This window comes from Cavia porcellus, unplaced genomic scaffold (genome assembly GCF_034190915.1).
Source record: "Cavia porcellus strain 051 isolate PalLab524CR breed Dunkin Hartley unplaced genomic scaffold, mCavPor4.1 scaffold_25, whole genome shotgun sequence".
Classification (NCBI taxonomy): domain Eukaryota; kingdom Metazoa; phylum Chordata; class Mammalia; order Rodentia; family Caviidae; genus Cavia; species Cavia porcellus.
The window spans coordinates 37,469,876-37,494,958 of NW_026947508.1; the positions used below are offsets into that span (position 1 = coordinate 37,469,876).

Consider the following 25,083-nt stretch of genomic DNA (forward strand, 5'->3'; position numbering starts at 1 on the left):
AAGGATGGATTTCTGCCACTTTTGGATACCAACCCTAAGACCTCACCCTATTAGAGGAAGGCTGTTAACCTTGGCAAACATATTTTTGGGGGAACTCGCCTAAGATGCGGCCTTTGTTTGGGCCTGACTGTACTGGCAGCGAGAGGGAACCACAGGACAAGGATGACCGTGTGACTCAGTAATAGAGCAGCAGGCTTGTAGGATGTTCAGGTCCTGTACCCAGTCCCGACAGCGTTTTGTGAGTTGGAAAGCCCTATCACCTCTTTGAGCTTGGGTCTCCTAAAGGACATTACACTGCCACAAGTTAAAATTGCAACCTTTTTAGAAAAATGGTTGGCTTAAAAGTCTCTGCCGGGCACAGCGGCACAAACCTGTAATCCCAGCACTCGGGAGGCTAAGGCAGGAGTACAGCAGTTCAAGGCAAGGCCACACTTAATTACACAGCAATACCGCCTCAAAAAAAAAATGTCTCAGTTGGGATTCGATCAGGCAGCCTGCCCTGTAGGTTCTAAAGCAAGGCTGCAGGCTATAATAAGGCCAGTGGAGAGGCCTGGGACCCAGTCATCAAACCAGTAAGTCCTGGCCTTGCCCGGCCTCGCCAGAAGCCCCCAAATCCCACATAAGTGTCAACTTTATTTTCTTGGCCCAAGTAGTGTTAAAAACAGCATATCTGAAATATTTTGCTCCTCCATTCCCCTCAGTTTGTACCAAGTGGCAACCACCTCCCAAAGCCCAGGAACACAAAGTACTGAGTGAGCTGACCCAAGCCTCTTCTAATCCTGCAGCCACTGCTCCTCTCTATCCCAAAGCACCCCTACACTCAACTACTCAGCCCTCAGAGACCCAATAGGCAGGCTTCTTAAGGAACCACAGGTAGCTCAGCAAGCAGCTTTAGGACATCACTGGGGGATAAGTTGCTTGGTCTTCAAGCACTAACACTTTCTTTCCTTTCAATTAGTTCCATAATGTGTGTGGAAGCTCGCATAGACATAGCTCAGTAAAGATAAATCAGATAGAATGGAAGTGAGAGATCCATGTTGAGATGACTCAGAGTGGTTTGGTCCTTCCCATTACCTTCTCTTGGCCATCTATAAAACCGGGGAAGCAAAAAGGTGATCCTAGCCAGAAGGGCCCTTCTTTCATAACTCACCATACTTTGTCTCTTTCTAGGCCTGACTGATTCTTAAGATACATAGTAGCCCTCTCCAGAGCCTATGACTCTGGATACACCCCTGCCTGACCCTGGGCCCTGTGGGCTCCTTGGGGCAGACACAACCAATCGTCTGCTCAACATACTTTATTGCTAAGGACAAGGTGATGCACCAGTTTTCAAAATAATTTGGTTTATAGCGTTCATACGTAACAAAAAAAGGGGAATTATAAATTTGTTTCTTGTATACATAGGGAATAGTTGTGACCCCCTCCAATCCCGGGCCCAGGCAAACAAATTTGTGAGGAGCAAAAACCTGTTTAACCCCCTCAGTATTGCCCCCTTATCCCACCCCCCCCACCCTGAAATCAAGCCCCTCCCACCCACCCCCCAGACCAAGGGCATACCTATAATTGCCCTTGGCCTCCAGTGGCCCCAGTTCATCCTAACCCTCCCTGCCCTTGCATGATTGCAATTTTCTTTTAACAGATTCACCCACCAGGCTCTGCCTGCTTCCATCATTAAAGTCCTCCCTTGAGGGTATTCCCCACCCACACCCTCTAATACTGTGCCACTGAAGCTCTGTCCCCTAGAATGTTTAGGGCACATGACCATGTTACCCCTATGTTCTCCTTCAAAGGAGGACAAAGAGATGGCATCAACTCCTTAGCATCTCAATACTGCAGCTCTGCCAGCATTCTCTTGGGGCCATTCCAGGCCTAGACAGATGTCACATCCACCTCCAGCCAACTCCCAGGGGCCTTTACTCAGCTTAGCCGAGAACAGAATTTCACATTTTGTTTGCCCTGCATAGGCAAGGAAGAAAGTAAAGGCCAGGGGCTTGCAGAAGCTGATCCAGACCACACACACACGCCCACACACACGCACACACTCGAGCACACACACACATATAAATACAAAAGGAATCGGGAAAGTACCAGCACCTCTGCCTAGAGGGTGGTGATTAATTGGTAGGAAACGAAGTCCTAGGCCAGGAGCAGGGCAATCTGCCCAACTGGCACAGTTGACTCCTTTTGGAACCTGGGTCAGTACAGCCACAGCATTCCAGTGCTCAGCCTCTCAGCTGAGAGATCAGCAGCTGCTGCCACATGTCCCAAAATGGCTTGTCCTTTCACTAGGGCAGAATGTGAAGAGGGGGATTAAGAAGGTGATGGGGTCGAAGATTTCATTCCTTTTCTTTTTACAACTTCACTTTTAGAGACTTCAGAGTTCCGTGTGTCTGCTGTGCTGTGGAACACCAGAGCGCTCTCGCCTCCATGGCTGGGAACCTGCTGGACGCTGGAAGCACCTACTCCATGATGGCCCGGTACAGTGCAGGCTCTATATAATCTTCCCGGTATCTAGAGTTGATGACCCGCTGCCGTTTCTTTTCTTGCTTCACCTCTTTTTCCGTGAAAATCTCATTGAAGCGCATGTCTGAGGCCACTGACTGCAGAAGAACAGGGAAACCAAATCACTTTATAGCCAACTCTCCCAAGGGAGAAAAAGTGACATGCCCCAGCTCTGTTCCCTCCTGCTCCTGGGATCCAATGGCACACAAAACACACTCACCAGTCTAGACTTGACTCTTTTGGGAAGCTCTTCATCCAGTGTATACACATCATCTCTCTTAACCACAAGCTGTGAGCCATCCTCAAACTCCACCTGCCAGTGACACAAAGACCTTTGGGCTAGGGTACCTTGGAGTTTCCCTTGTCTACCCCATGAAAATAGCAGCTTCCTTCATCCAAAGGAAATCACTACGGCACTGAAGTAATAAGGACTGCCACTTCCGCACACTAGGAAACTAGATGTAGGACAGAGCTAGCTCTACAAAGTTTATTACCAACCTATAGTAGTTCTTTGAAAAGCAGAGAATCACCTGACCCAAGAGACAACACTGAATGAATTGACTATCACGCACTCCTAACAGGAACCTTTGACTACCTGGTACATTTGGATGGGGTGAGAAGCCACAAATTTAGCTCCATAGACTTGGCCATCTGTCCATCTCACTTGGACCACTTCTCCTTCAGCAGGAGGACCCAACTGGAGACAGTCCTGGCTCTGAAGAAAGAAAAAAGGACAATGAAAGGTCCACTTCAGCACAATGGTAACTGACATCTACTCAGGGAAAAATAAGTTATAGATTATGCTTCCGCTTTGACATTCCTATAGACTACTTACTCTGGGCTGAAAGGTTATTTGCAAATCAGAGTCTACCCTGTATCTCTTATCTTGCTTCTAGGTGACAAAATGAACAGGCATAATGAATTTAGCAAACTCAGTAAGCATAGGAGCTAAGTGCCAAAATCAGTGATCTTCACATCCACTCACTTGTTTTCTACGACTCTTCCATAAAGAAATGCTAGAAATTTACTCAGAATTTAAGAACAGTGTTTTTAAAACACAGGCAAGTTACAAAAAGCAGTTACCTACCATGGGTCATGGCACAATACATTAGAACCTTTACTCCTTCTAGAAAAGGATACTTTAAAATGACTGTTCAACTATATCCCAGCTTAAGGTGTGGTACACAGTCAATGATGGTTGAATGAAAGGACAGGCCTGGAAGAAGATGGCCTAGAGAGGTTCCCACCAGTTTTTCCTTAGCCCCAAAGCCCTCAACTGTAAATAGCAAAGAGCAGATTCTACATCTGCTAAGATGGCATGGTAGAAAAAATAGCTGGATAGTTCTGTAAGAGTCATACATCTTTTGGAACAGCAAAACGTGCACAATTTGATACTAAAGAATGGGCTTTTTCCACTCTATTAGGTGCCTTCAGGATAGTCTGGCCAAAACATGTGTAGTTTAGAGAACTGGAGAAAATACTGATTCCCATGAAATTTTAGGGGAAGCACAGTAACCTATTAGCACAGTTTTCCTTGCAAGGAAAAACCAGTATAAATGTCTTTTAGGGAAAATTAAAGAACTCACAGGACCTATTAATAAAGGCAAGCATACCCACAGGCAGTCTACCAACTAGGCCTAGAAACTCCTAAGTCCCAAACTGCCAGAGAAGCTGCTTGCAGACATTACCACTATGTCCTCAGGATACAGATTGTCACTGAAGGAGCCATCATCAAAATTGACTTCATAGAAGGTCTCAGTGGTGAGCCTGACCACTTCACACTGGTAGAAGCGCCCATTCTTATGTTTGCTAATGACCTTCTGGCCAGCAGTAATACTCTGCAAGGCCCCTTTGGCACGCTGAAAGAAACAGAGGCTTGGGTTATTTACACATTGTACTCATGGGTCTGGCAAACAAGAACCAAAATCAATGCATTCCCCTTTATCCAAAGAGATAAGCGTAAGAATAAAAAGCTAACAAGGAGAGAAGAGACAGGAGCTGAATCATTTCTTTCCACATACCCACATCCCAGCCAGTGTCATATTCGCCTACATAAATTTCACTTCCCCTGAGCTTCTAACCCGGAACTGGTCCTTCTGCATAAATATACCCTGTGACTTCCCTGGACCCAACCAAATCGTACCCACAATGTACATGGCTTACTCTTACCTATCAGAGTCTCAGAGTAGACTCACGGGACCAGAGGCCTTGGCCCCAAGCATTGCTGCACTCTAAGCTGAGCACTAGCCCTACCCTCAGGGACAGGACACAGAGACTGAAGTTTGATGAATGTTCTCAGCTATCTGCAACAACCTACTTCCCATTATAAGGTCCCTGCTATCTATGGTGCTCTCAATTCAAATTACTCCTTCTGAACTCCTAAATGCAATGGTATCAGAAACTATGTATTAGGCTCACGGCCAAACACTTCCAATAACCTGCCCAAGTACTCTACTCCAGCCACAGTTCTCAATATACACGCTACGTAGATCCCAGCCCAGGGCCTTTGTACTGCTATTAACCTGAGATGCCTTCCCCAGTTATTTGCTCCCTGGTCTCCTCACATCTCAAGATTCATCACTGACAAAATTACTCACTGTCCACTCCTCTACCCTCTTTATCCACCACAGTTCTGTCTAATACACTGTGTACTACTAGCTTCCTGTGTGTATCTTTCAGCTATAGCATATGCACCTCACATATACTCTATGAGGGCAAGGACTTTCTTCTCTTTTCCACTAGTCAACTCCTAACATCTAGAACTGCTTGTCACATAGCAGGTGCTTAAAAAAATACTTAAAACAATAAATCAGTCAAAGAAATATTCAGTAATACCCCAGTTACCTCTCAGCATCAGCAGTCTACAGCTACGAAACAAAGTATATCAACTACTGATAATCATGAAACAATCCTGTTCCATTGCCAAATGAATTTATCTGCCAGAGGTGGGCCTTGATCATAACTTAGACCTTTATTCCTCCAAAGCTTTGTTTTCACACTGAACATTTCTCCATTTCCCTAAGGTACTACCCATATGTCTGACAACCACCTCTTATGATCATAAAATGGTTTCATGAAAAAGGAAAATCCAGGCAACTATTGAGGTCTGTTCTGTGATCTCAACAGCAGAGTGCAAAACTCTCTCCTCTAGACTGGCTCCTAACACATTCTTCCTTGATTATCGTGCTCACCACAATGGGGAAAGTCTCTTCTATTAGCCTGTTACTCAATGGTGGAGCCTCCTTCCACCTTGTGTGGCTGCTGACTGCAATCCGAGGGCTTCCTAGTTTGGAGTACTCAGCAGCATACCTCAAAGGTTTGCCTACGTATTCCGATTTCAAAACTTACTCTCTCTTAGGCTAAATTAAATGATTTCACTGCCTCAATTTCTGATTTCTGAATCACTCTTAGAGCCATTACCAGAATCACAATTTAAAAATATAGTTCAACTGGGCATGGAGGCACACACCTGTAATTCCAACACTTTGGAGGCTGATGCAGGAGTATCTCAAGTTCAAATCCAGCTGGAGAACATAACAGTACCTCCTCTCAAAATAAAAAGGGCTGGGGATGTAGCTCATTACAAAGGCCCTGGGTTTAATCCCTAGTATACCCCAGTACCACCACCATCAAAAGAAGGAAATATAAAAGGAAAATACATAAAAAGGAAATTTTAAAAATTTTAAATACAAGCTGGATGTGGTGGTACACCCATGTTATTGCAACACTTGTGAGGCTGAGGCATACGACTGCCATGACTTCAAACCAGACTGGCCTATCGACTGAGGTCCAGGCTAGCCTAAACTTAGTAGTGAAACCCTGTCTCAGAAATTGCAAGCCAGGTATGGTGTCACATACGTATAATCCTAACTACACAGAGGACTGAGGCAGGAATTTTTAAGTTCAAGGCCAACCTACACAATCCCAGATTCTATGTGAAAATTTTAAACTGGACTAGGGATATAGCTCAGTGGCCGAGTATTGCCTAGCAGGCTGAAGGCCTTGGGCTCAATCCCTGATACCACATGCATGTGCACACACAGACACATACTTTAAAATCTTTTGTTTGTGTGTGTGTGTGTGCGCGCGTGCGCAGGGGGGACCGGGGATTAAACTCACAACGTCACGCTTGCCAGCTAGGCACTAACACTGCTGAACTAAACCCTGGCCCTATGCTTTAAAACCTTAACACCGAAGAAAGTCATCCAACAGAAGAGTAGTAAAGTGCAGCACAATCTTCATTATTTAGTGCTGCTTTCCTCTCAGTTCCGATCCCCTGCTACAGTTCTAGAGCCAGTCTTATATGTACATTTTATTAAGCTTTGATCTTGTGCTTCTGAAGCCAAGTGCTTTTCTGCTTACAATTTCTTATTAAGAACCACTTCAAATGCCAACTTCGACCCAGACTCTTTCCTAACTCTACTACCTCACATTCCATGTATCTCCCTATACTTCACCAAAGAACTACATAAACCCCTAGTGAGTATCAGTTAATGGCAAACTGTCAGTTCTCTCCAGTAGTTCTCATATTTACAAAGCTTCTACTATGTCCCTGACACCAGATGAAATAAAAAGGACATCCAGGATAATAAAATACGGATCCTCAGCCAGGCATGGTGGTACACACCTGTAATCCCAGCAATCTGGGAGGCTGAGGCAAGAGCATCACAAGTTTTGAGCCCAGCCTGGGCAACTTAGCAAGAGCCTGTGTTAAAATAAGAAATAGGCTGGGAAACAGCTCAGTGCAAGGCCCCAGGTTCAATCTCTAGTATTGCTCAAAAGAAAGATATGGGCCCTCCCCTCAAAGAATTTATCCTGGTGGACAAGCAAGCAAATAAAGATAATCCAAAGGAATCACGCAGAAGCAGTTTGGTGCCACTACATTATGAAATCCAAAGCAGGAGTAGAGACAGTTGAGGTCCTCTCTTAATGACTTACTCATTAGGATCTCCACCAAGCATACTGCTTGAGGAAATATGTGCTGGCATGAAAAATGGATAGCACAGAGAAAGAGATTCTTCACTTTGTCAAGAGGATTCCAGAATGGCACCCTCCCTTACCTCCAAACTGGGAATCCTATGCCGAAAGCAGGTAATAAAGACAACAAAAGGCCAGTCATCTGGCTGCATCATCACTCCAGCAGCCTGGGCACAGCTCACGTGGAAGGCAGTTGGGCACCGACCATGGGAACACTGCACACAGCAGCCAGCGTTTCTTTTCCTCCGCTTCTTACAGAAGACACATTTCTACACACAGTAGCAGAAAACCAATGAATGATTCCAGGAAAGACATTCCAGCCTTTTTTATTGATCGACTCCCCAAATGCACTGAGCCAGATTAAAAAGAGCCAACCCTCCCCTAAAACATGAGGCTATACAGCCTATTCTAATCTCACATCTGATCATGGGTCTCCTTAGTAAGTAATCTGACTTGAGTGAGAACCAGAAAGTGAACAAAACTAGGGCCAAGCAGATATACACTGTCCTCCTCTACTCGGAGACCTAAAAACAAGGTAATTAGGAAGCATCCACAAACCCATCTCTTCTTACCAGTTTGAAGCGGGGCAAGGGGATTTTGCTCACATCCACTGGACTTCTCTCTGCAATGTTGACAAATCTTGCTTCCAGAATTGCCACAGCACATGAAACATGGACCCACCTGCCAAAAGGGTCTCAGTCACCTCTGTCTTCCTTTCTAGGATAGGCCTCCAACAGCACTGGCTCCCACACCCACAATGACCAATGACTTCCTCCACAAAGTTCCCAAAGCCCAGGAAGGTGAGAGCCAGAAATATCACACCGCACTGTCCCAGGTTAAGGTAGGATCACACTTCTTACACTGCTCCCTCAAAACTGTAGCAAAATAAGTCGGACCAGAACCTGACTGTGGTGGGTTTCAGAGGTGAGAATAAACTCAAGTGTCTTCCCAGAGGACCCAGGCACTTCTGGAAAATAGCTTCACCATACCAAGTTTGCCGGTGTTGTGGTACCCCTAGTCTCTGCTCAGAACTCTTTCCCAGGCTGAAACAATCTCTTTTCTGCTCCCTTTATCTAAGGCGGATTCAGACGTTAAGATCTGTCCCAAGTCGCACTTTCCATTAGAGGTCTGCCCAACAGACATCCACAGAGGATTAAATTAAGTTCTGGGCATTTTGAGATGACATGCACCAAGATAAGAAAAACTAAGCTGGTAAAAGTTCTCAATATCAGGGGAGGGGTATGGAACAGTGCTAAAGCATATATCTAACATGTACAAGGCCCTGAGTTCAAACACTAGCCCTGCAAAAAATAAGAAAAATCAGGACACATGAAGGCCTACAGATAACACTGATGCTACATGGAATCGGTCAGCAGTATTGATGGGGCTGTTTAACCGCACAGGGCATGGTTAGAACAGGGATTAAAAGGACCAGTGAAAGGCTTCAACAGAGAAATCCTCACCTCCAAGAAGGAAGACTGTGACCAGCCCTATCTTGCAACTGGGAGGAACACAGTAACTTCAAGTAATGGCAGCCAAGTGCCTTCAAATGAGTGTAAATGACAGCAGAAGGGCCATCTATCAGAAAGAGCATGCCAAGCATGAGGCAGGACACTCATTCACTGCATGCCGCTGCCTGTATGCACAACCCTATAAAAAGTTTCCCGGTGTTCATGGGGGAAAAACCTCAGCAACTTACATTTCTGCCTCAGGAGTAAATAAAACAGGACACAAAAAACAAAGATGCAACTATATAAAAGTGAGCAACCCAATGGCTGAGAAGCCCAGAATCTTCTGTAGATTTATGGGTGGCATGGCTGATCTCTCAAGTGTCTCATTTTCTTCCTGGAGGACTCCTATTATCTCTAAACATTAGGTCTGGGCTAGGGAGTTTCCTCTGTAGCAAAGTCCTCACTACCCAGTGCCCATGGCCACCTCCAGCCCACAAATGCCTTGCACCACCATCTCAGGTGTCCATACCCTTCTCTGAGTCCATTCTCAGCTCCTCCCAAGAGAGGATGTTACTAAAGGAAAGTAGAACTGGAAAGATCCAGGACTGCTTGGCTCCTCTCAGCAATCCACTATTAAAATTAGTTCCAAAAATGCTGTCCCTACTCCACACAATGCACTTCCCAAACCCTCACCAGGTGCTCAGGAAAAAGAGTCATGGCCCCACACTGTTGCTATACTCTGCGTCAGAGTTGAGCAGGGGCATTCCAAGAAATGGGTCTGAAAACTCACCTATCATCATTTGCTCTCTGCAGGGCCCCTCCTCGTAAGGAGCATAAACAACAGTCCTGTCCAAAAAAAAAAGGGGGGGCGGGGAGCAGTTACCATCAAGTCAATAACACCGTATCTAATCTCCATTAATTTCTTGTGGACAGCTCTGACCTCAACCTAAGAAAGCAATATAATGACAGGCAGGGCTTCAAAATATAAGCCTTATAAAGCAGAGACGCCCCTATAGGATACAGAGACCACTGGGGCCAAAGTGCATCAAGTATCTGCTTAAAATAATCCTCTTTGTTGTTATTGTTCCTAACAACAGTAAGTCAAGTTACAAAAGCTGCTCTGTGTATAAAGTGGAAGATTTATGGAGCCTTGACTGTTTCCTAGGCAGGTTATTGCCAGGCTCTGGGGGTGACGATCAAGAGATACCTGCAAAATCAATTATCTGAGCCCAATACTGAGGCTCCAACCCCATGGTTAACTCTTCAGTGGTGTTACAATCACCTTGGTCTTGGCTCAATGAAATGAACAAAGCTTCCAGGTCTATTCATGCCCTGCTGCAAATGGGCAGAAACTACTCTTCAGTGATGTTAGACTTATTCTCACATTACTGACATCACTAGTACTGGGCCCTATGTAGATTGCTGGGCACATCAAGTCTAGCCTAAAACAGCCTGATCCTGACCCTGAACGTATTCGAAGTCTCATGGAGATCACAGAAAGAGTGTGGCAATACTTACTTCCTCTAGGGCATTGGCTGAACACCGAGAACACATCCAGTCTTCAGAAGCCTTTGCAGGGGGTACACCGTAGCAACCTAAAAGAGACACCAAGAAGAGCAAATTAAACCCAGAGGTCAGAACAGGATATGCCTATGCGTGTCTTTCCTCCCAACGATAATAAAACTTACCAAAGCCCTGAAGTCTAGATCAGAGTCCCCAGGGCTCAATCACAAAAAAAGACAGGAGCTGCAGATTCATTAGTAACTGCAATACCAAGTGTGTAGCAGAGTCTAATCTACTGTGGATTATCTCTAACCGTGCAATGGAATAACTGACTGGTAAAACTACCGATGCTTCGAGTCATGCAGAAACTCATCACCAAAAACAAACTCCCCAAGGACTTATAAGCAGCCTGTGCACTTAAAGAAAGGAAAGGTCAGCAGGCAGCAAGGACATTCAGTGAGCAGACCCTGTTCCTGAAATAAGATAAAGAAAAAAGTAAGAAGCACTCACTAGCATGAACACGGACACTGCATTTCTTGCAGGAAACTAGCATGCTGGTACCATCTTCCTCAAGATAAGGAGTAGACAGGTTAATGTCTGTACTGCAGCCAGTTGAGGTGAAACACATTTCTGGAATCAATGGCTTAGTCCTCTGCTTTTGGGAGGCTAATTCCGAAGCATTTCCGCAGTTCTGGCTAAGGCCTCCAAATTCGACCTAAGGGAAGAAGAAAAAGTGCACAGCAGTGAGCCCACGCCTGTGCTCTTAGCTTTCCACCTGCTCCATCAGCAGAAAGCTGAGTCTCTTACTCATATGACCATGGCTACAACTCCCGAGTGTATAGCCATTATCCCGGAGCTACTAATTGAAGTTACCTCTAATGACTCAAATTCAATTTCTCACAGCAGCATCAAACAAAGGCCCCTGGGGGACAACTGGGAAGAGGGAGCGAGGTAAGAGACAACTGGGATTTCAGTCTTCCTACTCCAAATGGTAATAAAATGCAGAGATGCTGCCAGTGGAGCAGCCACTGTGGGCTCCCCTATGTGCTGCACCACATGGTGGCCTCACTCAGGGACAGCACCCAGAACAGGTGCAGCTAATGGGCCAGCACTGATTGCCTCTGAGACTCTGTGTCAGCAAGTCACCAGGACTGCAGCACTGTCACCTGGCTGGGATCCACCTGTGGTTTCTGGCTGAGGGGCCCCTCCAGAAGAACATCAAATCCACATACCTCCCTCGGCAAATGATATTGACTACAAATACCAGCTGGCTTTACCACTGGATGGCAACATTATTCCTATTCCAAGGAGGGACAGCCCAAAAACATGTTAACCTCTAAGGCTACGCCATTCGTGAAACTCTATATAGGTAGCACATGCTAACCAACTTCACTACTGGGGCGCCAGTCATTCATGAAACTACACCCCACTTAATCTGTTGGAAGTAACAACCAGAACAGACACTTTCCTCACTGACAACGGCATATACAGTTCTTTGGTATTGTTTTTCTGTCAATAGAAAGAATTTGTGAGTTACTAATCCAAAAAGTATTGGTCTGAGGTTCCATCCTTCAGCACGTATGAAACTGGGGCCTTGCCAGACTCACAGCGGCCATGCCGCTTTAATCTCCAGAGTGTGATAGCTTGCTTACTTCCAAGTCCCAGCAGAGCCTGAGCTGGTCACCTGGCACCTACCTGCCTGATCCCCTAGAGAAGCCCTTGGTGTCCCAGATTGGGAATCTGAGTTCAGCAACCGAGCTTCCCTACCTGTCGCTGAAAGGTTCTTACCCTAGTATAAATTACTATACAATGATGGCGGTGGTCCACCGTGGCAGAAGGCCAAGGTAGGAATGCTTACCACTTCCTGCTTCTTCTTCAGCCCTGATTGCACCTCCCCTTGCTGTTTGCACACAAAGAAAATTCCAATCAGTTCCTCACGTGTCATCTTTATCCATCCCATGCACCACTTCCGATCAGCAATCATATAACTCTCATAACTTTCTGCTTCTCTGTATCCAGTCGAGGCAGACAGCCCAACCACCACGGGTTCTGTGCTCTTTTCCACGTCCTCAACTCAATAAACCTGTTCATTTTATACTTTTTGCTTCTCAATTGCGCCAGAATACTCCAATCTGGGCCTCTACTTCCACCTTACACCCTAGTTATTTCTGGCCACCAGCAACATCCACAACGGAACGGGTAATAAAGAAGCCAACATGACAAGATCTAGCTTTTCACCCAGAGTGTGTGAGAGTGTGCTTAAATAACTACGGTCCTCTACCCTGACTGGTCAATCCTACACTGCCTGGCAGGGACAACATCCGATTAGGATGCTAGGAAAAACAGAGAGCCCTGAAAAGTCAAGATTGTGACTAGCACAGGTGCCCAAAACAGCCTGAGCCACATGGTCTCCAGACCATTTTCAAGTGAAAAATCTCTAACTCAGGGTTATCTGCCTGAAGACTGAGCAACTTCCAAAGGCAGAGAACACCAGGAAAACACGTACTTCACCTAAGGGTACCAGTGACAAATTACATACCCACAATCAAATCTAGTGACTGCTGGTCCTGGGTCAAGGCAGGATAAAGTGAACCTACCTGATGATATGTCTGGAAGATCATACAGACAGCACAGTGAGGGGGCTGCTGGGCCAAGCTCTCATTGAATTCCTTTTCAGCCTCAAAGTTTGGGGGTCGGTTCTGCCACAGTTGGCTCAGGGGCTTGGCCCAGGCCTCTGTCTCCTCAGCCTCCTCCTCGGGGGTCAATTGCTCAGAGGTCTCTAGGAGAAGAAACAAGAATGTAACACAATACCAAGCACACCATATGTGGTTCTGCCTTGAGAGCAGGAGCACTCAGCCAGGAATCCTGGTCCACACCAGATCCTAGGAGCGATAAAGGCTACAGGCAGAAGTGACGGTCTGATAAGACTCCTTCAACACTGGAATGTTGTTGTGGGGAGACCTGCTTTACTCCGCACTCTGTGGAGACTGACTCATGGTCTCTACTGTTCCTCTTACATGGGAACTCCGCCTGCTCCGCCCCCCTCGCAGCTGCCACATTCAACCCTCTGCCTCCTCCAAAGGCAGCAAGATGAAGCACTCTCTTGGCAGAAACCATCAAAAATGTTAGCATGGCTAGGCGTGGTAGTACACACCTGTAAAAGCACTTGGGAGGCTGAGTTAGCCTGGGCTACAAAGTGAATTAAGGCCAGCCTGAACGCATAGTGAAACCCTATTTCAAAAACAAAACATAAAAATGCAAAAAGAAAAAAAAAAAAAAAAGGTCAGCATATTAAACCTTTCCTTTTTATGGATTTTCTTCAGTTGCACTGAAGGGAAATGGTAAAGAAAATAACAGCGAATTAGCAAAGCTTAAAAGTTGTTAAACCAGGGTCTTCCATCAGGAGCTGCCAAGTGCTCCCTCTGGAAAAGCCTGTAGGACACCTGCCTCTTTAAAGCAGTGCACCCCAGTCCCTCCAGCCTATATCTCAGAGGAGGGCGGAGTCACATGGCCACAATGAATCCTTGTTTCCAGCCATAACATGCAATGTGGAATGCTGTCCAGGAACCAAAATCTATCCCACTCAGGGCACCAACAATTTTTTTACATTTTTAAACAGTTGGGGAAAACAAAAATGTGATGGCCTTAGAAATCACTAAGGGTCATAAAGCCCAAAACATTAACTCTCTGTTCCTTCACAGACTCCTGGTCATTATGACAGACACAGCCCTTGGCTTTACTAGCTCAGAGGGGACACACTTAGCAGATGTCACAGGGACCGGGGAAGAACTAAGCAAACTGCTGAAAGGAAAATCACCACACTGGTTCACAAAACAAAATGTAAGTGAAAAAAGGTGCACAGCCTACCAAGTCCCAGTACACTCAAGATAAAGGAGTAAGACAGACCCAGAATAACTGTAAAAGTCTACAGTGAGTGTGGGATCTTTGGTACAAGCACATGTAACTATCAAAATAAAATGTAGGCCAGGTGTGGTGGCACACATCTGTAACTGCAGTACTCAGTTTTTAGTTGAGGCAGAAGGATCATTGCAGGGTCATTACAGGGTTTGTAGCCCAGCCTGGGCTACAAAGTGAACTCAAGGCCAGACTGAACTGCATAGTGAGACCCTGTCTCAAAAAGACAAATAAAGGAATAATAATAAAAAATAAAATGTTGTCTCAGGAGGCTGAGACAGGAATATGCTGCAAGTTCAAAGCCAGCCTAGACTACATAATGAGACCTTGTCTTAAAAAATAAATAAATAAAATAAAAAGAAACACGCAACTAATGTCACAGTGCTTCTCCAGGTGCTCCTATGTATGGGGGAGTAGCATTTAGAAACCACTTCCTTGTCAGATGTGGCCAAAGCATGCAACACAGGACAGGAAACTCTATAACCACCCTACCACAAGTATCTCAAGAATCACTGCTTGTGGCACAGTCCCTTGTCATAATAACCACTCCAATGATCTCATTTCTTCCTAGACAAAAACACTTTCCAATTGGCCCTTGAGGATTTTGCCAAACAGTCCAAGGAACACTCAAATGGACAGATTTGTCCTAAGTGCTCATATTTGTTCATTTCTGTCAACTTGGGCTTAGCACAGACAAATCGTTTTCTGCCCTGCCTAGACAGTCATGTTTAATCTAAGGCGATGTGGCAGCTGCCATTGTGTGTGGCTTCAGTGAAAGTCATTGTAGCATAAGGAGGCCAACACAGACCAGTAAAATCAATCCCAAAAAACCCATTATTGAGATCCAGTTCATGGTGCCCAAAACCCAAGCAGAGATTTGTTTCTTTACCTTGGGCCATACAAGAGTCACTGAGCTAGGACAGAACAAACAGAAACAGGCTCATAATCAACTAAAAACTTAACGCACTGACAATACATTCTACTCATATAGTGAAAAGTGGACAGAATCATTTCCACATGTGAATACTGGATGATGAAGCAAAACACGCACTAACAATAACTCTGTATGCAGAACTTCACAAAGCCGTGCAGTTAAGCCACGTACAGCTCACTGCAAGCGCTGGCTCAAGTGAAAATATTGTTCTGTTGGGGGGGACCAAGCTCTGCACTCAAAAGCCTAAAGAAACCTAACTTCAAAATACAATGTGTAGGGGCTGGGGATTTAGCTCAGCAGCATAAGCGCCTGCCTTACAAGCAGGCGGTCATGAGTTCGATCCCTGGTACCGATTAAAAAAAAAAAAAAAAAAAAATACAATGTGTATGGTGGTACACACCTGTAATCCCAGCACTTGGGAAGCTGAGGCACTAAGATCACCCAAGTTGAAGGACTACAAAGTGAGTTCAAAGCCAGCTTAAAATTACAGAGCGAGTCCCTGTATCAAAAAGATGAAAAAAATAAAAACAACAATGTGTGAGCCTGGCTTGGCTATAATCCCATCACTCAGGACATGCAGAAGAACACATTTGAGGCCAGCCTGTCCAGCCAGTCTCAAAAATCCCAAAGAACCAGGCGTGGTGGTGCACTCCTGTAATCCCAGCACTCGGGAGGCTGAGACAGGAGGATCGTTGCAAATTCGAGACCAGCCTGGGCTACAAGGTGAGCCCAAGGCCAGCCTGAACCAATGTCTCACAGACAAAATAAACAAAGAGCAACTATTCTGGATTCCTCCTGTCTCTCAGGAGCTATTCCTATTCCCCACTGCTTTTCTCCAATAAATTTCCCTACTCTCTTTCTCTCTCTATATATATATATACTGGAGCTACTGCTTTTTAGGTATGACAACATCCTGTTTACTTGACAGTCCTCCTTAGGAGATTACTACTAGTGTATCAAAGTGAAGTAATCTGACAACTACAACTAACTTGCTTTTTCTTATTCAGGCTGGCCTCAAACTCATGGCAATCCTCTTGTCTCATCCTCCCAACTGCTGGGGTTACAGACATGGACCATCATACCCAGCTACAGCAAACGTTCAAAGGATGTATAAAGAAAGTATTGAAAGCCAAGTAGACAGTAAGACAGACTTACAGTGACAGTGTTCCTGTAATTGCCAAATACATACAGACACAGCAAACAGTGTCTCCAAACACTTCAACTAGCCAAATCTGAGCATTCTTGTCACAAATTCAGAGGTTATATTACAATCTGAATTACATCCTTTTATTATTTTTATTTATTTTGTTGCTTTTTTTTAAGACAGTTTTGCTATGTGCTTCAGACTGGTCTAAACTCCTGCCTCCTGAATGGTTATATAGGCATGCACCACAACAGCTAGCTCAATTACATTATGTCAAAAAGACATACATGGAAAAACACACACATGGACATAATTTACATATGTCTAGAAAAACCAGGGATGGAGGATACGTGTACAGGTAACTTTTTGGGATTTTCAAATTTTCTACAATCTGTGTTACATCAAAGCATTAAAGGGAAAGGTTCATGCAGCGAAGATGAAGCTCCAGCTAGACTAGGGTACAAACTCAGGGGACTTTCCAACTACAAACCAGGGAGTCCATCAACATGCTCTTACTGATGACTCTCACAGATCCATAGTCGTTTGTGTGCGTGTGTGCATGTATCAACATCTGGCACTGCAGACCTTCACACTGATATGCATTCCTTTGCTTATTTAAAAATAATGTTTGTTGTTGTTTTAATTTTGAGACAGGAGCTCACCAGTTGCCCAGGCTGGGCTTAAACTTGTAACCCACCTGCTTCAGCCTCCCAGAGTGCTAAGATTCCAGACTGGCCCTTAGAAACTCCTGCCTCAGCCTCCTGAGTGCTAGAATTATAGGCATGTGTATCATGCCTAGCTCAATTTCTTTATTTCAAAAAGACAGAACACCCAGCACAAATTCAGGTAGCTTTCTCCATACAACATTCCCTTCTGTTATTTCTACCAAAGCCATCCTATTCAGATCACCGTATCTCAAACACACCATTATGAAAGCCCATGGTCTTTTCAAAGCATCCTCCAAGGAGCCAGCACTAGGGGTGATCTTTCAAATGTCAATCTGACCACATTACTTCTCTACTTAAAATACTTCAATGGCTCCCGAGTCCTGTGAAAAATGTCTCCACTCGAAGCACCATGGTCATGATCCATAACACAACCTTTTTCCACTCCCCCTACCTCAGTCAGTCCCTAATCGTGTCCTTGAATTCTAGCAAACGAGCAGAAGACAGTTCATCTGCACAGATACACACTCCTGTTTCTATTCACCATGGTGACTCATGGTGCCCCTCTGCCTACACTGGCATTTCTTCTTTCTTTAGTTTGCCCGTAAGTTGTATCACTCCCCTGTGAGGACTCTGACGCCACTATCATACCTTAGTTTTGCACCTACAAATTCAACATGGTCTTGACATGGTTGACAGAACTTATTATCCTGAAAAGTCAGTCTTGTGCCTCAAGAAAGGAAAGAACCTGCATGCAGTCATCCTGCAGCAGGTATTTTCTATGATACTTAAGCTAATAATGAAATCTGATGAGCAAATGAGATATAAAAGGAAATCCTTCCTCTATGTGGAGTATCTAGAAGAACAGCCACGCCACAAGGCCGCTCTTACCCATCTGTTTGGCCTTGTTATGTCCTATAAGCCCCAGATGGTGCCTGCTTTCCTCCTTATGGAGAGGAGACCCCCACTTACCATCGTCACTGATGCACTCCTGCAACACAAGCGGGTGATGCCTCGGGAGCTTGCTTAAGGGCTGACGGCGACCCTTGGACTTCTTATTCTCCTCCAGGGAAAACATGTATTCATCTGCAACCTGGGCAAAGCAGAGGACATCAACGTGAATTCAACTCAGCATACAGGGAAGGTCAGTGTTACAGAAAAAAACACAGGGAGAGGCAGAAGCACAGAGAAAGAAAACCAAACACAAAAACACCTGTCTTCACAAAAGCCATATGACAGTACCATGCAAACTAGTCTAGTCTACACCAGGCTAACTTCAAATTTTTAAGGCAAAACCTGTACCTAAGTGTGGGTTCTAGAACAGCCTTAAACAAATACACCAAAAATAAACCTAAACCAGTTCCAGCTCTAAAGGAAAGACACAGATCTTCCCTCGTTGCCATGAGATACTTTGAGAGCCCCCAAAGAGCCCAGCTGTCCCTTACTTAGATCAGACAGTAACAACTGAAACAATGTGTCAGGCAGCAGGGCCATCCAGGGGCAATATACACAGACATCCACAAGGGTGGGGGTATCTCAACTGTTTCAAGAAAAACAGACCAGTTTCTCTCTCCTTACACATGATCAGCTCTCAGGGATCTCGTTTATTCCTCAGTGAATTATGGCAAGATATCAAGCAGGAGACTATTATCTAAAACTCTGGCCTACCTGCAATGTAGGCTGACTTAACACTGCATTTATGTAACACCACAGCAAATACAATTAGGTTTAAGCCATATAGGATTGCTCAGTGATACTACATAAGAATTTCTTTTTAATCAACATACTTAAAACTCAGTTATACTGACATTAGGACACAGCGTTGGTAAAACTCATTAAGTGAGGAAATAAGGCCTGGAAGGAGGCCACTTTGCAGTGGTGGCAAACATTAATGCCTCAGAGTGCTACGCACAAGGATGGCACTGCAGTGTTATTTCAGAGAAGGTTCCTAGGCCCAAAGACTCTCCTATGTGACTGAACCGTACCCCAGGGCTTTAGGACCCCACTAGGGATTTCAAGACAATAAAAACTGCGCTAAGCCATTCACAGACTCAACAGAGCCTGTACATGGCATATATATACTTTACCCGAAAAATTAAAAATAGACTTTAGCAACAGGTTTCTGTGCTCACTTGCCAATCCATTCAACCAATGTCTACTGAGCACCTATGGTAAACAAAGGCCTGCTGGGAAAAGGCAGGCATTCAGAAATGACTGATACACTGACAGGATGTGATCTGGGTTCACAGAAGCCACGTGACGCAACAAGAATGTAGGAACAAGATGAAGTGAAGCTTTAGGAATCTGCTACTACTGCTGGCCACGAAGACTTTCAACTCTCGGTGAGACTTGCAGTATTAATGTACTGTCTAAAGTACCAGTTTGTAGCTCAACAGCACAGAACTTGCCTAACATACAGGAGATGCTGGGTTTGATCCCCACCATGGCAAAAAACAAACAAAAAATGTGCATCAGGGAGGTCCCCCAGGAGCTTCTCCTGGAATAAACAGAAAAGGATCTGGGCACCGCCCCCATCCAACCAGAAGATCTGTGCTCTTCATTTCGATTCTTCAAATGAGTAAGGCTTCATTTAAAGGGTTCTAGAAACCCTTATTTGTCAATGCTTTTTGTTTGGGGGGGGGGTTTGGTGATGCTGGAGATTGAATTCAGAGCCCCACATGTGGGAAACAACCCCAGTGACTCTGACTTTCGTTAGTGGGAGACTTATTTCTTTATACTGATATGAAGAAAGCAGGCTCTCTTCAATTGGCTCTAAGCATTGCAAATAAGGCTAGCCAGGTACTGGTACGTAATCTCTAAAGCCAACAGTCAGTCTCCTGTTTCCTCGCATAGTGCTCTGTAAAAGATATGATGATAGAGCCAATCAGCTGCAGGAATGTCAACTGGGTATGAGCCTCAAGGTAAAGAGGCTATGACTCCCCAGAGCATGAGAGTTTACATATCAAAAACTAAAGCCATAGCCTTCCACAACAATTTAGTTGCTACCTTAGATTATGTGAATTGATCCTTCTGCGTATCTTAATCCCTGCAATTCACAGAGATGCCTTTCTCCCACCTGGCTGGCTAGCTCAAGTTACTCACCTAATCCCTGTCATGTTCACTGTCACTCATCCCAGAGCCACCCCCCTTCTTCACAAGATAATAAATTCTGGGAGAGGTCTAGGATCAAGGCCTTTGTCCCCATGACTGGACTTAGGACTCCTTGGTTGCCCTTAACTTGGAACATGTCCTGGTGACTTTACTCTTGCCGTGGGTTGCACTGGTGGCGTTAGATTAAAATTAACTTGCTGGGATTCCAATGACGTCTCAATGGGATTACAAATACAACCTTTTGGATTGTAAAACTAGAAAGATTACAATACTTAGATGACTAAACTCAATATTTGGAATTATAATACTACACATGCCAGACACATGCTCTGAGCTACATCTCCAGCTGTTTGGTCTAGGCTAGCCTTGAACCAGTCCCAAACCACCTGCCCCACCTTTGTAAGTAGCTTGGACATGTTTCTATCAAATTTCTTTGATAGTGTTAACATGTGAATGAATTTAGAAGCATATAACCCAATCTACACAAGCCAGTAAAGCACATTTATATATTCTTTACACTCGCTGGCTGGCTTTCTTTTGTTAACTGAGACAATGGCTCCTGTTACTGTCCTGAACTTAGGAACCCAAGAATTGTAAAGTAATAAATATGTGTTGTTTGAAGCCTTCAGTTTGTGGTAACTTGTTACAGCAGCAATAGACAACTAATGCAGGATGCAGTACACAGAACATTTTCTAGATCCAGGTATTAAAAGAGATCAAGAACAGCACACTACAGCTTGGGGAAAGGACCCTAGGCCTTCACACATTATCTGCTTGTTCAAACTGCCTCCCATCTACCCAGCATATGGACCCAGGGCACTGAGTATAGTCCCCTCAAAGCACACTGATGGATGAGAGATAATCTCTAACTTCAAGGAGCATGCAGTCCAGCCAGAGAGAAACCAGGTGTCCCAGTGTGAAGCCAGGTGCTCTGACCTCCACCATCCTGCTGCCTCTGACTCAGATGGTTAGATCTATTCCAAATATTTCTTCTGCAATGACATCTTCTTTCCCCCTAGAATGTGCTCCAAACTCTAAATTCCCTCAGTATGTAGCAGGATGTGCTGGTTCAAATCCTTGTTCAACTACCTAACTATGTGAGCCTGAGTCACTATGACAACACCACAGTAAGCAGGGCTAGGAGCTCCTTGTGCAGATAGGATCAGGGAGGTGTAGGATATTTCAGGGCCAGCTCTAAGGGAAAGCTGGAGCTCAAAGCTCCAGTATTCTCTGTTCCTTCTTGCAACATCTGGTACCCAGAGTCAAGGTCTATATCCCTGATGCTTTTTTCTCTAGCCTTGTTTTAGAAACTTAATTCTCCAAAGTAGCTCAAACTATCAAAACCTTCAGCAGCAGCAGTAGCTCACTCTACAGATGAAAACCCTACAGCTCTAATGCTTTAGCAGTGTATCACCAGGATTTTCTCACCAAAACTGCAGTTGACCACACTGCCTTAAAAAAGGCCCTTGCCACAGACAATGGCCCTCACAGCACATAGCCCCAGTTACAGTTTGGGGATCCTACAGTGATAGGAAGAGGAATGCACACACAAGGGTGCTCTAAGGGGCCCAGCTGCTTTTAAATAAAGACAAACTATCAGATCTCACCACGGATGGAACAAAGTTGTTCCACTTCTGACCCCATGCCTGTTAGTCTCCCATTCTACCTTCCAGTCCGGAGCTTAGTATCTTAATAAAACAAACCTGGCCTTCCAGACACAGTTCACAATTACAGAGTGCTCACAGGCTAAGCCTGGAGGATCATGCTGATGTCAAGAAAGGAGAATGGGGCTGGGGATTTAGCTCAGCGGCATAAGCGCCTGCCTTACAAGCAGGCAGTCGTGAGTTCGATCCCTGGTACCGATGAAAAGGAAAAAGACCAAAAAAAAAAAAGAAAGGAGAATGAAGACAGTACAGAGTCTGGCTTCTACAGTCTCTCTCCTTCACAAGCCTACAAACACTTCCACTATACACATCTACACCTAAAAGTAAAATACTGCAGGTTCTTGAAAGAGAAATGTAACCAGACAGAAAACAGTAAAGAGGCCTAGTGTGGCTTCTGCCAAGGACTGAGTCACACAGAGGTATCTGATTATCAGGAGACCATCAGAGTCAATCCCTGTGTCTCTTCCCACCACAAAACTAAACATATTCTGGTGAAGGTCACACAAGGGCATAAAACACTGCCACTGATTGGCACACCAAAAAATAGGCTAACTAAAACAATCCGTTTTTTATCATGCGTATTCTACCACATTTTTAAAAATACCCAAGTGAAGATGGAACTCAGGGGAAAAGGACTTTCCTAGCATGTGCAAGGCCTGGGATCAGTCCCCAGAATCATCAATAACAAACCAAAAAAACCCCTTTCTGTGGTTCTCCTCTTGTCCTATCCCTCTGGGATTCTACTCCCTTTTCACTACCTCCTTAGAGATCCATGATCCAATCCCACTATCTTCAGTTCTCCACTTGGCACATGTGTCCTTTCATACAACGTCTCACTGGCCATAACCCCCACCATCTTAATCATTTTCCTCCCCAGAAAATACTGCCTACACCTCTCTCTCTTCATTCACGCAATGTCTGGCTGCTGCTTCTCACACTCATCTGAACCATCTGCCTCCATTAACGCTGTGGACACAGTTCCACAACCAACGCACATGCTCTTCCACACACACCTTCAGGTTCCTTCTGAGAATCAAGCCCACGTGCCGCGACCTGCCTACCTCACAGGTCATGAACCAAACCTTCTTACTGACCAGCACACAAAGCCCTTCACAGTCACATTTTACCTTTTTTTTCCTTTGGTACTAATAATTAAACCCAGGTTCTCTTGCACTGTAGGCAAGCACTCTACTGACCGATACCTCCAACCTTTCCTGGTTTGAGACAGGGTCCTACTTGTGATCCTCCCACTTCAGCCTTCTGAGCAGCTGGGATCAGAGACATGCAGTAGCACTGTGGTCCACTTCGTGTAGTTCTCTTCCAACCTCCACCCTTTACAGATCCCAGCCAAAAACTTGCTGGTCTGAGTCAACCCTCACAACAGTCCCCAGCTCCATGCTGCTGCCTTCTAAGCTCTCAAGTCTGTCTGGCACCTTCATGCTTGTTACCACTGCCCGGCTGGGTTCTCACTACCTCTCTAAGCTGAGGAAATAGTTCCTAATTGATTTCCTTGTTTTATATCTTTTTTTTTCTTCCTTTCCTGAAGTAGAAGTATTTAATTATAAAAATAAGCTGGGCTCCAAGTGTAGCTTAGTGGACAAGTGTGTGCTTGGCATCTGCAATGCCCATGATTCAGTCTCTAGCACCAAACAAATATTAATGAAAAAAAATAAAAGTTAATCCAATTTAAAATGTTCAAATAATGCAGACAACACAGGAGATAAAAACTGTAATTTCACCTATTTAATGTTTTTAATTTTTCCTCCCTTCTCTCTCCAAAAACCTATACATGCTTCCAGAATGAACTCCCAAAACACTAGCACAGAGCTTTAAGACAGTTTGAGCAAACCAACAGTCTGGGGAGCAAAAGAACACTGTCCTAAGATTAAGGAATATGAAGACAAACATGAACAAATATAAGGAGTGAGCTTTGACTTAATTCAAATGAAACAACTGTAACTATATTTTAAGACAATTGGGCAAAATGCATTATGAGCTAGATATTATATTATGCTAAAGAATTTTAATAATTTTTTTAGGTATAATAATAGCAGCATGACTAAGAAAATGCCCTTGCTTTTTGAAATACATACTAAAGTAGGGAAGAAGGACTGGGATTTAGTTCAGCTGCATAAGCGCCTGCCTTGCAAAGAGGCAGTCGTGAGTTCAATCCCTGGTACCGATTAAAAAAAAAAAAAAAAAAAAAAAAGATCCCACTAAAATATCTCGGCAGAGGCCAGGTATTTAGCTCAGTGGCTTAAGCACCAGCCTGGCAAGCATGAGGTCATGAATTTGAACCCTGTTACCACCAAAAATATAAATAAAATAAAATATTTCTGCAAGCTAGGCACAATGGAGCACATCTTTAATCCCAGCTACTTAGAATGCAGAAGCAGGAGGATCACAAGTTTGAGGCTTGCCTAGGAAACTTCATGACATCCTGTCTCAAAAAAATAAAAAAGGGCTGGAAAAGTAACTCAGTGGTAGAGTCCCATACTTGATCTCCAGTACCATACACACAGGGAATGGTAAAACCACATCAGGGAATAAGAACAGAATGAGTAAAGCAATCATGGCAAGATCTTGACAACTATTAAAGCCAAGTGATGAGTATTTCCACTACTCACTTAGCCTTTTTTTATTTGCACTTAAAACCATGTAGCATGAGGTTTTCAATTCCAAAATGCAGATGGAGGGAAACCTTTGGCTCCTCCCCAACCCTGAAGTCAAATTGTTTTGAGCACATAAGGCAGATTCGTCCATAGTCCAGCATTTGACACCCTCTTTGTCACAAGGCTCCTTCCAGTACTATATGCTGAAAACAAAACCTTTACCATCCAGATGTGGTGGTGCATGCCTGTCATCCCACTTGTCAGGATCTTGCCATGATTATTATTCAGGAAGCTGAAACAGGAGGACCATCCCAAATTCAAGGCCAACCTGGACTACATAATGAATTCAAAGCCAGACAGAAATTACAGAGTGAGACCCCATCTCAAACAAAACAAAATAAAAAACACTAAAACCTTTGTAAACTCCCATTGTGCTTTAAAACTGGCATGGGCCATCATCAATACATAAAGCATCCTCCTCTCCCATTCTTGCTCATTTCATTCTATTCACCTTGCACAGTAACCTCAGGCCAGACCACAATGCTCCTTCTCTAGCCTTCCCAGACTCCTCGCCAGTCACAAGCTAAACTTCCAGCTCTGCCACC

General features: G+C 44.6%; 2 protein-coding genes across 12 annotated transcripts in view; one reads left to right on the forward strand and one right to left on the reverse strand.

Moving 5' to 3' along the window:
• The window catches only part of LOC100730783 (forkhead box protein J3), a 181,465-nt gene extending 168,935 nt beyond the window's left edge, over positions 1–12,530 (forward strand). For all 9 annotated transcript variants that reach the window (XR_010043134.1, XM_063236303.1, XM_063236309.1 and 6 more), the window contains one exon: positions 2,370–12,530. Coding sequence is in view for 8 of the 9 variants with exons in the window: in XM_063236303.1 (XP_063092373.1) it covers positions 2,370–2,470 (101 nt within the window). In the remaining variant the exon portion in view is untranslated. The remainder of the gene's footprint in view (positions 1–2,369) is intronic.
• LOC100731064 (lysine-specific demethylase 4A) overlaps positions 1,892–25,083 on the reverse strand; it is a 52,484-nt gene continuing 29,292 nt past the window's right edge. For all 3 annotated transcript variants that reach the window (XM_063236301.1, XM_063236300.1, XM_063236302.1), the window contains exons 12-22: positions 18,064–18,184; positions 13,031–13,212; positions 10,944–11,148; positions 10,449–10,525; positions 9,721–9,776; positions 8,052–8,160; positions 7,563–7,748; positions 4,191–4,361; positions 3,098–3,217; positions 2,723–2,815; positions 1,892–2,600 (exon numbers count right to left, since the gene is read on the reverse strand). In XM_063236301.1, coding sequence (XP_063092371.1) covers positions 2,460–2,600; positions 2,723–2,815; positions 3,098–3,217; positions 4,191–4,361; positions 7,563–7,748; positions 8,052–8,160; positions 9,721–9,776; positions 10,449–10,525; positions 10,944–11,148; positions 13,031–13,212; positions 18,064–18,184 — 1,461 coding nt within the window. In that variant the 3' untranslated portion in view covers positions 1,892–2,459. The remainder of the gene's footprint in view (positions 2,601–2,722; positions 2,816–3,097; positions 3,218–4,190; positions 4,362–7,562; positions 7,749–8,051; positions 8,161–9,720; positions 9,777–10,448; positions 10,526–10,943; positions 11,149–13,030; positions 13,213–18,063; positions 18,185–25,083) is intronic.